Source organism: Plectropomus leopardus, chromosome 11, assembly GCF_026936395.1.
Source record: "Plectropomus leopardus strain MGB_pleo_1.0 chromosome 11, ASM2693639v1, whole genome shotgun sequence".
NCBI classification, from domain to species: domain Eukaryota; kingdom Metazoa; phylum Chordata; class Actinopteri; order Perciformes; family Serranidae; genus Plectropomus; species Plectropomus leopardus.
Window position 1 is genome coordinate 18034904 of NC_142186.1, and position 13870 is coordinate 18048773.

The 13870-nt window shown below is 39.0% G+C and overlaps 2 protein-coding genes across 8 annotated transcripts in view; one reads left to right on the plus strand and one right to left on the minus strand.

Moving 5' to 3' along the window:
* fhod3b (formin homology 2 domain containing 3b) overlaps nt 1-4530 on the minus strand; it is a 139833-nt gene extending 135303 nt beyond the window's left edge. For 2 of the 6 annotated variants that reach the window (XM_088084152.1, XM_088084151.1), the window contains exon 1: nt 3992-4529. In XM_088084152.1, coding sequence (XP_087940278.1) covers nt 3992-4156 — 165 coding nt within the window. In that variant the 5' untranslated portion in view covers nt 4157-4529. Of the gene's footprint in view, nt 1-3991 lie in introns of all 6 variants that reach the window. The other 4 variants (XM_042489536.2, XM_088084153.1, XM_088084150.1 and 1 more) reach the window with 3 other exon arrangements.
* Nucleotides 4531-6544: 2014 nt separating this feature from the next.
* On the plus strand, nt 6545-13758 carry slc6a19b (solute carrier family 6 member 19b). Of its 2 annotated transcripts, XM_042489538.2 has the most exons (12): nt 6550-6826; nt 7719-7859; nt 8774-8911; nt 9011-9192; nt 9271-9381; nt 9985-10097; nt 10296-10424; nt 10533-10689; nt 10837-11041; nt 11121-11280; nt 11964-12126; nt 12245-13758. In XM_042489538.2, the coding sequence occupies exons 1-12, from the start codon at nt 6628-6630 to the stop codon at nt 12446-12448; spliced, it is 1902 nt and encodes a 633-aa protein (XP_042345472.2). In that variant the 5' UTR covers nt 6550-6627; the 3' UTR covers nt 12449-13758. The 2 variants fall into 2 exon arrangements, with proteins under 2 accessions (XP_087940281.1, XP_042345472.2); XM_088084155.1 differs by lacking the exons at nt 11964-12126; nt 12245-13758 and having other exon boundaries at nt 6545-6826; nt 11121-11284.
* The last annotated feature ends 112 nt before the right edge of the window (nt 13759-13870 follow it).

A 13870-nucleotide genomic window follows, 5' to 3' on the forward strand; every position in this document is an offset into this window, starting at 1 on the left:
ATCTTATTTATTATTACAGTATTCTCTGTATATATATATATATATATGTGTGTGTGTGTGTTTTTAAATGGTTCTTGCATTTTAAAGTTCTTTAAATGAGACCTTAAGTATTGTTGAAGTTTGTGGATAACAGGGAAAAATGTTTGCTCTCTTTCAGCTTTACGCTCTGTATCACAACCTGAAATAGACAAAACATTGGGCTGAATTTGCAGCCGTAACCAGTAATTAGCTAACTGTGGAACCAAGAAATGCATTTCCCCACACAAGGTTTTGACTCACAGACCTAAAATGGAAAAGCAAAGAGGTCAAAGTGAACTATGCAAGTCTGCTATTAATCAATCCCCATCTGTGCATCCATCTACTTATCCATGTAGTTTTTCAGATATCCATCCTCTAACTGGTGTCTCTCTAGGTTTTCATTACATAATCAATCTGGATTACCAATTACAAGTCTTGCAATGCATAACCATGCCAGGTTGATGCACCTAAATGGCCCTTAATCCAGTAGTATCAGATTATCAGTAACAGAGGCTTCCTTAGCTGTCCTCCGCCCAGGACTTGAACCCACGGTGGCCTATGAGGGCCAAGTCCAGAGAAGTAACCACAAGTGCTCTGCTCACACACTGAGGTCTGGCCTCTCCCTTCAACCACCATACTGTGGTCCACTGACCAGGGAGGCAGTTAAGGCAGAAAGGGCTAAAAATAAACACCTGCAATTTCCAATTTAAACCGCTATCTCACTCCAAATTTCTCTCGAATGAGATAGCACATACGGAGTGCAATTTGCACATTTGAAACTCTATAGCCGAACAGCATTGTCTTTCACATAGTTTTGTGCAAATGCTAACACCATGTTAGCCAACCTCACATATTTCTGTGTGTAAACTGCACTGTAGTCTAAATCAAACAAGGGGAATTACAGTAAGCCACTTTAAAACCTTAAAGTTTGTTTGATAAAGGTGAGTATGGTATTTGTGGTCTTTCTCCAAAGGCAAGTGATTTGAAAGACATTAAAACACACTTGATGCATGAAAAAGAAACCACAACAGTAATCTTAACTTTCTGTCAAGCATGCAGAGGATGAGTCTGTCCACGGATGCTGCATTCTTCTGAAAGGAGCCCTCTGCTGAGACAAACCTCCAAAGTGCAGAGACCAGCAAAACCTCAACTCTGCATAACAATGTGTAAAAGAATTCAAAGGAGCTCTGACAGGCATGAAGGAGGAACCTGTATTTTACAGCATTTAACATAACTTCTCATTATGGGACTCTGTAATTTCTTAGGGGGAAAAAATGCGGCCCAAAAATTGAAATTGGTAAAGTGAGAGTCCACTCTCCCAGACTTAGCCACATTTTCCCTCCCTTGAATACTGCTGTGCAATTCGATGCCAGGCCTCAAGGCCACCAAGCCACAAACTACAAAACATTGACGGAGAAGAAAGCATGTGAAGGACTATTGATCTACTGATTTACGATGACATTACAGGCAGATCTGGGATGACTCCAGCAAATTTTGAATCATGCCCACTTTGTCATCTGACAAGGACGATGTATTATTCATGGCAAAATAAAAAAGGCTGAGTCAGGTAATGGCTAGTCATACTTTCCATCCACAGACACAACAGAAAAGCTTGTATATAGATGAGATGCTACAGCTATACATGGTATGGATGAAGCAGCAGGGTCACTGCAATAACACAATACATTACAATGCATTATAACACCTGGTGGCATGACATCTCCCAAAAGGCCACAGAGTGAAAAACTGACTTCAGTTTGTCTGTTGTTGCTACACAACAATTCTTGTTGCTATAAATACAATCCTTTGTTATAATTGCTTTGGATGTTTAGACCTTACAAACTGTTACTTGTAACTGATGTTAGACTTTATACAGCAGCATGACCAGGGTACCATCCCCATGTACAAACCAATCAAAAACACACATATAAACAACAACCAACCAAACACACAGGTACAGATCACCCCTCTTGAGACCGCAGACTGAAACTGACAGGAACAGCCCAGAGACAGCATATGCTAGCTGTTTTGACTCCCTCGGCACCATGTGTTAGCAGCATGCTATTTATACCAGACTGACCTGCACCATAGAGACGGTGCTCAAAGACAGCAGATTTGCTGTCGAAGGCATTTAAAGGGTCACGCCAAAGTCGCTTCTTCAAACTTTTGATGTTGTGAATAACAGATCTCACTGCTCAGTGTCATGACACAGGGTTGTCATCCACCTGTTTTTTTTGTTTTTTTTATGAAAAGCACAATGGCTGCTCCTTGAAGTTACTGCTAACCACAAATGCCCAATTGACTAAATCACACTAACCAGGCGCTGCTGAGCCAATCGCCTGTACTCCCTCTCTGTCTAGTTTGTGCTCCAGCTGGCCTACTGCTAAACTGAGACCAGTCAACTGTGCAAAGCACATCAGCTCTTTGTTTGTGTTTTTAATTCTGCCCGCTTCCCTCTCTTCTCTCCAACAGTGGAGAGCGTTTCCAACCCATCCTGCCGGTCAGACTGAGTGGGCTGCAGAATGAGAGCCAGGCTTGTGGTGATCCACAGCATCCTGAGGCTTCCATGACTTATCTTACCAGCTCTACTCAAACAAGAAGGAGTACCACTGATCTGACAGAATGAAAAAAGACCCTAATTAACTTTCTATTTACACAACTTCCCAAACAGACTGAGATGAATGCTCAATAAAACACTCAATCTCAAACACTATGGCCCTTTTGCTTTGTTTAAATTTGAAGGTTGGTATAGATGAGGCCTATAGTGTCTGGATGCACATAGTCTAATCACAAGGCAAAAACACAGATTTCTAAGGAGTTACCGCTTTCAGAGCTCTTTAGGTTTACATTATTGGTCAATGGCTTTCTATGGGGAGCTCAAACTAGGCAGTTCACACCAAAACCAAAGGGAACATTCAGTCATTTTGAGCTGCTTAAAGCTGGCTGTGCAGTTGTGGATTTTGGGGAGGCCAACTTTTGCAACCAAAACAATGTGTACCGGTTTGCCTCCCCAGGCAGTTAAGACTAAATGAAGACTGACATGATGCAGCTGACCAAACACAACAATGTAAAAGTACAGCAATATGCATTCTCATTTTGACTGAGGAAACAGTATATACTACAAAAAAGTCAAATAACAAAAATGTGTTGTGTTGGATACATGGACTAAGAAGTTGTGTCAGATGGCTGCAAATTTAAATCCCCAGATCTAGGACAATCCCAGTGGGGAATTACCCTCTTCCATCCCTCATCAACTGACCAACTGGGCATCTGACACCCCGACACCCCTCCCTATTCTAATTGGAGCTGTGTAGTGACAATAGCAAGAATGGTTTCCTTTATCGATCTGCCCAGTCATGGTACCACTTATGAGAAAGTTGGCTCATATTCTTCAAAATACTTTTGAAAATTCTATCAGCTCATAGTTAAGGTAAGATGAACCAAACTACAAGTTGAGGGAAGATTAAAAGTATAATTTTTTTTATAAATATATTGAGTTAACCACCCATCTATTTCTGCATTTGAGTTTGTTACTTTCCTCTCACACAAAATGACTGTTACAAAACTTTTTTAACTCTTAAAAGATCCCCCAAAGTCTGGCTAGTGGATAGTGAGTAAAGCAGGTCAAACTGAGGAGATTAGTGTTGTGGTAAACATTAACAGATGCCTGTCCCTTAGTCAAATAATGGGTGTCTACATCTCTCCAACATCTCTTAAAGCCACCAAATACTCAATGTCATATCATAAGCCTATCCTATTGACAGTTTGGATGCATTTACTGTTTCTGCGCATGTTGACACTCCATCAGCATAACATAGCAGCAAACTGCTTGCAGGCTCAGGCCATCAGGTTTGTTGGTAGTAACCCCACCAACATGTTCAAGCTAATTATTAATGTAGCATTTTATAGGTGTTAACTTTTCACTAAGCTCATTTAGAAAGACATGCATAAACATTAGGAGGTTACTGCATACCTTATGCGGGGCTTTCAGCACCCTGTGGACTCCAGCAATCTGATTAATCAGAGGAATATCTTCCCTGAAGGTGAACAGAGGTGGTCTGGTGGGCTCGGGGAAATTGGTGCTGTTAAATGGATCAGTATCATCTAAGAACTGTACCCTGCATATAAAGCTAGCCATGATGCATCCATGCAAGGCGATTTCAAATCATGAAAATATTGGATGCGACACCACAGCCTCTGACGGACAGGCAGCCCCCCGGGCAGCGAACTACCGGCAGGTCTTCTGCAGTAGCAAAATCCTGCACCCTCTGTTATCCTTGGACGCTCTCCATTCGCGTCATGCAGCGCAGAGGACTCGGGACAGTGTACGCAACAGTCCAAAAGTAAAGATCCAGGAAACCTCGTCAATCAGTGCGCTGTGAAAATGAGCGCGGCGGCTGTATCCAAGGGCATTGCGGGCGTTAGAGGTGCTGAGGCAGACTGCGGACGGGACTGCTACACTTGGCGCCTGGTCTGTGAGAGCGATGGGAAGCGGCTCCCTCCTCCAGCATTAACTCTGCCAGGGGAAACAGCAGCCAGACCTCAGCCGGCCGGCTCAACTCATATTACAGGCGCGATGGCGGCCTCCAGTGGCGGAAATGAAAAGTACAAAAATCGCTCTGCAGTGAGGTTGGTAATGACTGACGCGCCTCAGCTTTTTCTTGCTACTCAGGCACTATGCTTGAAACTATGGGCTTTGACAAACAATGCATAAGCAGAAATGCGATACAAAGTCGGCAATACAACAGAAAGCCAAACAGTCCCACCGAATACAAGCGAGACAAAACTAGGGTAGAGGAAGGGTGAGAATGAAAACAAGAGGACAAATAACGCAAGCTGCAGGACACAGGAAACCAAAAACAACAAAAGCAATAAAACCACAAATAAAAGGAAATAAAAGAAATAAAACAGCACAAACATAACATGTAACATAAAAGCAAGTCTATAAGAGCTGTTGTTTTTTTTTCAAAGAAATTTAGAAGTTACTGATTCTGTGAGTCTCATCTCTGCAGACAGGTTGTTTCAAAGCTAAGGGGACCCTTATGGCAAAAGCAGGGTCACCTTATTTTAAGCCTCAACTTTGGAACGGCCAGAGGGGCCCCACTTGAGGAACTAAGGCTGAAAACCGGCTCAAATGGGGTCGACATCTCTGTTATGGAGCTTGATGTGATGTTGTCCATTAAAACCAGTGAGAAGCATCTCTTACAAAAGCAAACAACTCTTGCAAAACTCTTCAAACTCTTCTAAAAAAGTGTTTTTTGCTTTAGGGCAGTACACACAGCTATTATTTGAATAAGCACTTGAAACACCAACTAAGCACTAATGGTATAACTGAAAAACACTTGTGGCATTTGCTTTTTCAGTGTGCAGGGCATAGCAGTTTGCCATGAAGTTTTGCATACCTGTAATACACACATACACACAGGTATCCAAATGTGTAAAGTATGGATGTGTATTGAGAACACAACGCATGATTGAGCACAGTGAGGGAAAGAAGCTCTTTTTTCATAATGTTCTAACAGTTGTCCAAACCAAATGTTTACCTTTGGCCTATTTATAGTGCTCAAGCTCTGATTCGTAAGTGAACTCATTACAGGAAAGTGTTGCATGTGTCAATACGAAAAGGATATTGGCAAAATAGTGCAGCAATGTAGAGATCTATGTTTACAGGTTTGACACTTGGTAAATGCACTGACTACAAGTGCAATTGCTCCAGAGAAAGTGCTACAAGAATCACTGTTAGTATCTAAGCATTAAGAAAAAACAAAAACTAAATAGAGAAACATACTGTACCCAAATAGATAGTAGTATATGGCAAATAGAGCTACTGCAAATGGAGGAAGGACAGAAAGTATGACAGTTATTATTATTTTTGGCTCTACTCACTGGGCTAGAGGCCGCCCCACACTTTAAACACCACCAAACATTTGTAAGAAAGAAAGTGTGTAAGTGTTTATTCTAATGCTTCTTGCCTGTCACAGTTATGGCACTGTATAATGTGCTTTTAACCATTTATTAACTTTTTACACTAGTTACTGATGCTTCATACGATAAGTTATAATAATTGCCAAATCTTTAAGGTAACATAAATTAGATGGATAAATCAAAATTTGGGAAAATAACTATGGCAGGGTTATGTAGTGTATTGTTTTATTTTTTCAATGCTATTTTACATAATACCTGAGTTTCCATCTGTACCAATCTTAGTCTTTTTTATCCTAAAAAGAACTGAGGTTTGCTATCCAGCCCTTAGTGTAAATGACAACATAATTCAAACAAATGACCAATGACTCTTTAAGGTGTTACCATACAACAAACCCCATTAAAAAAGATGTTTTTTTTCCCTAGTAAACCTCACAAAATCAGTGATTTCTGTGAATTGACTACTCCCATCAGATAACACGCTAGTTAACTGTTGTGTGTTTTCGCTCAGCTTACGCTTCAAAGGTTGCACACCTCTTGCTGATGCTGTCTGACGCCACAGCCTAGTCAATCTGTTACAGAGGCGCAACATATTTGCGTATTTCACAGTGTGAGCCACCATTTACATAGCAGCGCTGCACTGTGCACTATTGTATCACTACAATACTACAGTGTTTGACAGATAAGATGAAGTTAAAACTCCCCAATCCAGGCCTGGAGGACAGGATATTGTCCCATGAGCAGCTGGACAAGCTGGAGGAAGAAGAGGCTGGAGACAGACCGAAATGGGACAACAAGGCCCAGTACATGCTGACCTGTGTGGGGTTTTGTGTGGGACTTGGAAATGTTTGGCGGTTCCCCTACCTGTGTCAGAGTCATGGGGGAGGTAAGTGATGCTTCCAAGGTGTAGTGCACTGATTTCATATTTGACTATTTTACATAATACTGTTTGGGGAGAAGAAAATTATTTCAACGTTATATCCAATTCAGGTCTACTGGAAGAGAGGTATACTCCCATGTGTCTATATTAAAATTTCATTTACACAAATCATTAATTTAGTCACAAAATTATATCTCTTCAGTACTTGTCTTCCTGCTGCTGCCATTAAAAATGCTTTTGAGACTGTTTGCAAAAACAAATATAATAAAGTTTGGTTTTACTTCTGAAACCAAAAGACATGACAGTCAGCATAAAAGGGGAAACAGTTTAACTTTGTGATCACATCCAAGCACATTTTGTATTTTTATATTGTTTCATGTGGGGGGTTTTAAATAAATTGTTTGCTGTGATTTTATTTTTGCAAACCAGTTTGCCTCAGTTTTCCATGTAGAGCAAATTATGCATTTTGATTTGCACTGAATTGAAATGCACTGCAAGGTCTGGATCAGAGGGTATGCTGATGAGGTCTATATAATACCCCTCTCCAAGTTAAGCAGTTAATGAACAGCATCACAAGACCATTCCAGTAATGAATATTTCCTTATAGCATCTGTAAAACAGTAATAGAAGTAACTTAAATCACCTTCCGCAGTGTGGACTGCGTGTGCTGATCTGCTCAGATAAGACACTTTATACCCTCTAACTGAGAAGAAATCCTTGTAAAGGGATGGATTGTGCGTTGCATAATGAACCTAACTGCATTTACTGTCAGACTTTATCTTTGCATGTGTTCACATGCATCCTGAATGATTAACATCAAGATGTTGCAATTTATTTGAATGAGTAATGATTTATTGTCTCCATGACACCATAAACAGTTCCTTTGTTTTTCCTCCAGGTGCATTTATGATCCCATTTCTGATCCTGCTGGTTCTGGAAGGAATCCCACTTCTACATCTTGAGTTTGCCATCGGCCAACGGTTGAGAAGAGGCAGTTTGGGAGTGTGGGCGACAGTTCATCCCTATCTGACTGGCATTGGTGAGTGATTATGTTTGGTGATAATGGTGTTAATAATGTTTGTTACAAGTAGTGGGAATGTGCCTTAAAGGGATAGGTCCCAAAATCATAAACACAGATTTTTCCACCTTACCTGTAGTGCTTTTCATCAATTTAGATTTTTTGGGTGTGAGTATTGGCGATTTTAGCCGTAGAGATGTCTGCCTTCTTTTGAATATATTTTAATTAAACGGTGCTTGGCTCGTGGTACTCAAAGCACCAAAAGTAAATGGATTTAAAACAAAGAAAAACTCTTGAAAAAACAAACGTCTCTTTTCAGGAATCATGACCAAGATCCTCAAAACAGCCCACAGACCCTGTTGTGACAGATTTATATAGGAACTATTTTTTTTATACCGAACTACACCAGCCAGCCATATCACTGCACAGAGGAAGTGGGCATCTACTGCTATCTCTGCTAGCACCACTGAGCTAGCTAACATTACAGCTCAGCTGAGGAGGACGCCGTTACTGTTTACATCTTACGCTGTCAAGAGTATGAGTTTCTTGTTCATTTGTAGATGCACACGACTTCTGTGAAGTGATACGATTGGCAGGTTCAGTGTGGTAGAGAGAAAATCGTTCCTGTATGAAACTGCTCAAAACAAGGCCTATAGATTTTAACTGGATCACGATTTCTGGACAAAGAAATTGCTGTTACATTCTTCACATATTTATATTTTTTGTTGTTCTGAGCACCACACGCCAAGTGCCATCTAGTTCCATTATATTGGAGAGAAGGCAGACATTTCTACGGCCAATATCTCCAACATTCGGCAACTTCCGCCAAAACAGTCTATTAATTTATAGCACTAAAGGTAGTATAAATATGTATTTTTCATTTTAAGAGTGAACCATTAATTTGAAAGAAACCCTTTAAAAACTTTCATTGGCAGGTATTGCATCCATGTGTGTATCTCTGACGATCAGTCTCTACTACAACACCATTATTGCCTGGATTCTGTGGTACTTCTTCAACTCATTTCAACAGCCCCTGCCTTGGAGTCAATGCCCCATAAATGCCAATTTAACAGGTAGTGCTACAACTGATGCTGCACTTTTACAGAATGGAAATGAAGTCAGAAAATCTTGATTTTGGCTTAGTGACGGATGCTGTTGTTAAATTCTGTCAGGCGTTGTCTCAGAGTGTGAGAGGAGCTCCCCTGTGGATTATTTCTGGTACAGGGAGACCCTGAACACAACTCCAACGATTGAAGATGATGGTGGCCTGCAGTGGTGGATACTGTTATGTCATATTTGTGCATGGGGTCTGCTCTACATCTGCATTATTCGTGGTATTGAGACCACTGGAAAGGTACAGACCATTCCTTAACGAAATAACAGAAGATTTACATTCAGCTAAAGAGTAATTTTATGAATTTTTTTTCTCAAGGCTGTGTATGTGACTTCAACCCTTCCATACGTGGTGCTGACAATATTTCTGATCAGAGGGTTGACCTTGAAGGGCTCTTTGAATGGAGTTAAGTTTCTCTTCACACCAGATGTAAGTTGCATTTTTTTTTAATTCACTTTAGTAATCACACATGTCTAACTACTGTTATGTCGCCGGCCTTGTTGTTGCAAGACTTTAACATTGTCCTGTTACAAAAAAGGTTCTGATAACGTCATGGCTGATGCTTTGTCTAGGTGTTGAATCACACATTTATTTGAGGGTAAATGTTTTGATTTTGAGTGGGGAGGTGTTATGACCCCTGGGGTCATCTTGATTTTTCTGTGTTTTCTGTGCTTATGTTTTTTCTCCTCCCCTCCACTATAACGTATACTCCCACATAACACTACAGATAACAAATTCAATGATTAAGTCATTGTAAAAATATGTTTACATGCTATTTGGCAAATACAGGAAACACATTTTATGCCGAGATAGTTTAAGCAGGGATTAACTGTTTTAATCTTTCCATAAAAAATCATTTAAATCTGTTGGGGCACCCCAAATGTTCCTATAGATGGGATCTTTTAACTGTGTCTTGCTATTTTAGTCCTCAGAACAGACATTAGCCATATTAGCCTCATTAGATGTACCGTATAACCCACGCTGAACAATAACCAACTGATCCATAATTATCTACTTCACTAATTCCTCCAGTTAACAGAGCTGGCAAAGCCAACGACATGGCTCGATGCGGGTGCTCAAGTTTTCTATTCCTTCTCGCTGGCTTTTGGTGGTCTTATTTCTTTCTCCAGCTACAACTCAGTGCAGTAAGTTTTTTTAAAGGAGCAGTGTGTAGGATGTAGTGGCCTCTCATGGTGAGGATTGCAGATTCCTCAACATAAATTTCCATTTCTGCCAAAACATGCCCCTAAATCCTACACACTGGACCTTTAACCTGTGTCATTTAAAGGTACAGTTTATCACACTGTATTGCAAATAAAAACACAATCTCATTTTCCCTTCAGTAACAACTGTGAACAGGATGCAGTGATCATCTCTTCCATCAACGGTATCACCTCTGTCTATGCTGCAACAGTCATTTACACCATTATTGGCTTCAGAGCAACAGAGAGATTTGACAGCTGTCTTTCTGGGTACATTATGGGTTTTTTCTGTAAACTTAATACATTTTAGCAGCTCAATTATTTGTTCTTCAACAATGCATTGACTGTATTTTAACCAAATATCTTTTTGGCTTTTAGAAACATCCTATCATTATTAAATAAGTTTGAGCTCCCTGAAGGCGCCATCACTGACAGCAACTATGATGAGGTTCTTCAACGTCTTAGTGAAACTAACCCTGGTGTTATTCAAGAGCTGGATTTAAGGGCCTGTGACTTAAATACTTTTCTCAGTGAGGTATGATTATTTATGCACCAGAACAGCGCCTTCCTTGTTGGTGTAAAATTAACTAAAGTTTATTTCTTAGTATAAAATTAAACAATGTTCAATGTTAATGATCCCTGCCATGCTTTGCTATAACACTATGCTCTGTTTGGGCCCCAGGGAGTTGAAGGAACTGGTTTGGCCTTCATTGTGTTCACTGAGGCCATCACCAAGATGCCTCTCTCACCGCTGTGGGCCGTCCTTTTCTTTATAATGCTCTTCTGTCTCGGCCTGTCTTCTATGTTTGGTAACATAGAAGGAGTTCTAGTGCCACTGCAAGACCTCAAAGTTTTCCCCAAGAAATGGCCAAAGGAGGCCATCACTGGTAACTCATACACTTCTTCTCTCGTTTTACATTAATAATGATTCCTAATATAACATATTAACTCTTTGCTCTCCTACAGGTGTGACATGCATATTCTGCTGTCTGGTGGGTCTGATTTTTATCCAAGGCTCAGGGAACTATTGGCTTTCACTCTTTGACACCTATGGAGGATCCATCCCTTTGCTAGTTGTTGCTTTTTGCGAGATGTTCTCTGTGGTTTACATATATGGGATAGACAGGTGACTATTTATATATATATATATATCCTTATATATATATATATATATATATATATATATATATATATATATATATATATATATATATATATATATATGTGTATACAACTATATTGATATCATTTAAAATAATTAATCTGTTGACTGTTAATCATTAATGTTTTGTGTTGTGTGGTAAGGTGAAGCCAAAGACAGTTTACCACGTTGTGAACTATTAACAAGTTAACTAAGTAAACTGTGGCCTTTAATAGATGAATACCAGTGTAGACATTCTGCTGTCATTCTCACATGCATAATGTAAACACACACACACACATATATAATTGTTTTGCACTGTTGATACTTGCGTTTTTAGATTTGTATGAAGATTTTCTGTGATGGTCAATGCTATTTATATTGCCTGCAACATTAATCACAGTGGTTTCATAGCATTATAATGATAATAGATAATAGAGATGAGGACCATATTTGATGTCTAAGCAAATGCAACTTTTCTACTATCCTAACATAAAATTACTTGTACATGATCATTGATTTAGCCAATTAAGAGATGAGGGGAACAAATTATAATGGCATCATAAGCATCCCCCACTAATGTTACTGCACCAACTTTATTAAGAGAAGCTTTTTTTCTTTTTTTTTTGTCTGCACAATCTTTACAATGTGCGTCACTGTCCTCCTAGGTTCAATGATGATATCAAGTTCATGATTGGACACAAACCCAACATCTTCTGGCAGGCAACATGGAGAGTCATCAGCCCAGTCATTATGCTTTTCATCTTGGTCTTTTACTTCATCACTAAAGTTTCTGAAAATATCTTTTATAAAGCCTGGAATCCTGAATCGGTAAACATTTTTTTATTTTGAAATGATCTCCCTAGAATTATGATTGTGGGTTTTTGGCTTATTTTTAAAACACTGTCATGTAGCACTGAAAATCTCTTTTTTTTCTATGTCTTTGCAGGATAATTTCCCTACACTTGAAGAAAAACCATATCCAGTCTGGATCTATGTGATCATCTTTATATTAGCAGGGATACCCAGTATTGCTGTGCCTTTTTTTGCTCTCTGGAATTTTTTAAAGGCAAAGAGGAGGGATAGGTCACAACCCGATAATATCTCTGACCAAATTCAAATGAACAACGAAAGCAAAAAATCCCTACACTAAAATTCTACAAAAATCCCAAATTTTCTCTTTTTTTCCCCAATAACAATAAAGTGATTACTTTGGGTTAACTGACACAATTTTAAAATAGGAGATTTACTGAACAGAAGTCCTTGTGTCCTCAGCCACCTGTGGCAGCACGTAAAGCTCTTACTTCTGAGCAATGACGAAGGAGACAATAAGAAGAGCTGGGAAAAAAAGTAACATAACAATCTGCTTTTGTAGGGGTGTTGCAAAAGACTGGTATTGATAATAACTATGATATTAAAAAAAATAATTTTAATATGATGTGAATGATAGACATATGATAGTATCTTGCAAATATTTGTTTACCTCTCCACCTCCCTACACTATTGATTTAAGTGGAATAAATCTAACATTATTTTTTTTAAAAAAGACAGAACGTAAAATAGACAAAGTTAAAGATTTATTTGAGTAATAGCATTAGTATTGTCTGTTTTTCAAATTTTCTATAAATATCACAATAATATCATCATTGGAAATTCTTTAGGCCACAATAATCATGTAGTGAAAACGTGATATCATGCCAAGCCTGTTTCCTGTTAACTCAAAGACTTCCACCACAGAATTTTATTCGTAAAAACAGTTCGCCATCCTTAAAATACCATAAACTATCTGCGACAAAACCCATTAAGTTTCCTATAAATCTGAGAGAGACTTTGCCGACATTTTGTTTTGTATTCTGTCTAATTACTGCAAAGAAATTAACAAAAGGCAAACGCAGGCTCTGAATATGAACCCGAAAAGATTTATATTCCAGGGCTGCAACGTCATACAATCCTTCTGTTGGGTTAAGACACTTCTAGTAACACTATAGATTAAACAATTAGATTTTGACACTGGGAGGAGGAACTAACCCAGAAGGAAACTGACTTTGAGCCATCTGTCCAGCTGGGGGCACTATTGTGGTGTGTTTGAGAAGTGTATTAAATATTGATAGATCAGCTGTATATTGTTATTTTTAATCCTGTAGTTTTTCCATATGCCTGTAATTTGTTAAATTAATTACACTACATGTGCTTTATGACTCTGCTGTGTTTTACAGTGAGGAATGACAGATTTCACTGATGGTGTCTGTATGAATATATGATAAAGAAGAGAAATTAGTAGATGGCATTTTGAATAGTGTTTTTGGTGACTAAGCCTGATATGGAACTACACACTACATGTTTTTTTTTCTAGTGTAAGGGATGTTTGGTAATTACAGCTGACTGAAATCATTTAGACTGTGTGCAGATAACAGTTATGTAAACTCTACCATGTAATGAATTAAAAAGGCATGTGTACAATCACTGTTTTTCTCCCTGGGCTCCTTATTTATTCTGCTTTGTGTTACAAGCAACCGTTATCGCCTCTGTTTTCAACATCATATCATGCCGCTTTACACAAGGGCTTTTTATTAAA

Bases quoted from the DNA above. Each gene is read 5' to 3' on its own strand.
- slc6a19b (XM_042489538.2), top strand. From the start codon at position 6,628: ATGAAGTTAAAACTCCCCAATCCAGGCCTGGAGGACAGGATATTGTCC. The intron at 10,690-10,836 runs GTATGATTATTT...TTTGGGCCCCAG, and splicing joins TAAATACTTTTCTCAGTGAG to GGAGTTGAAGGAACTGGTTT. The intron at 11,042-11,120 runs GTAACTCATACA...GCTCTCCTACAG, and splicing joins GCCAAAGGAGGCCATCACTG to GTGTGACATGCATATTCTGC.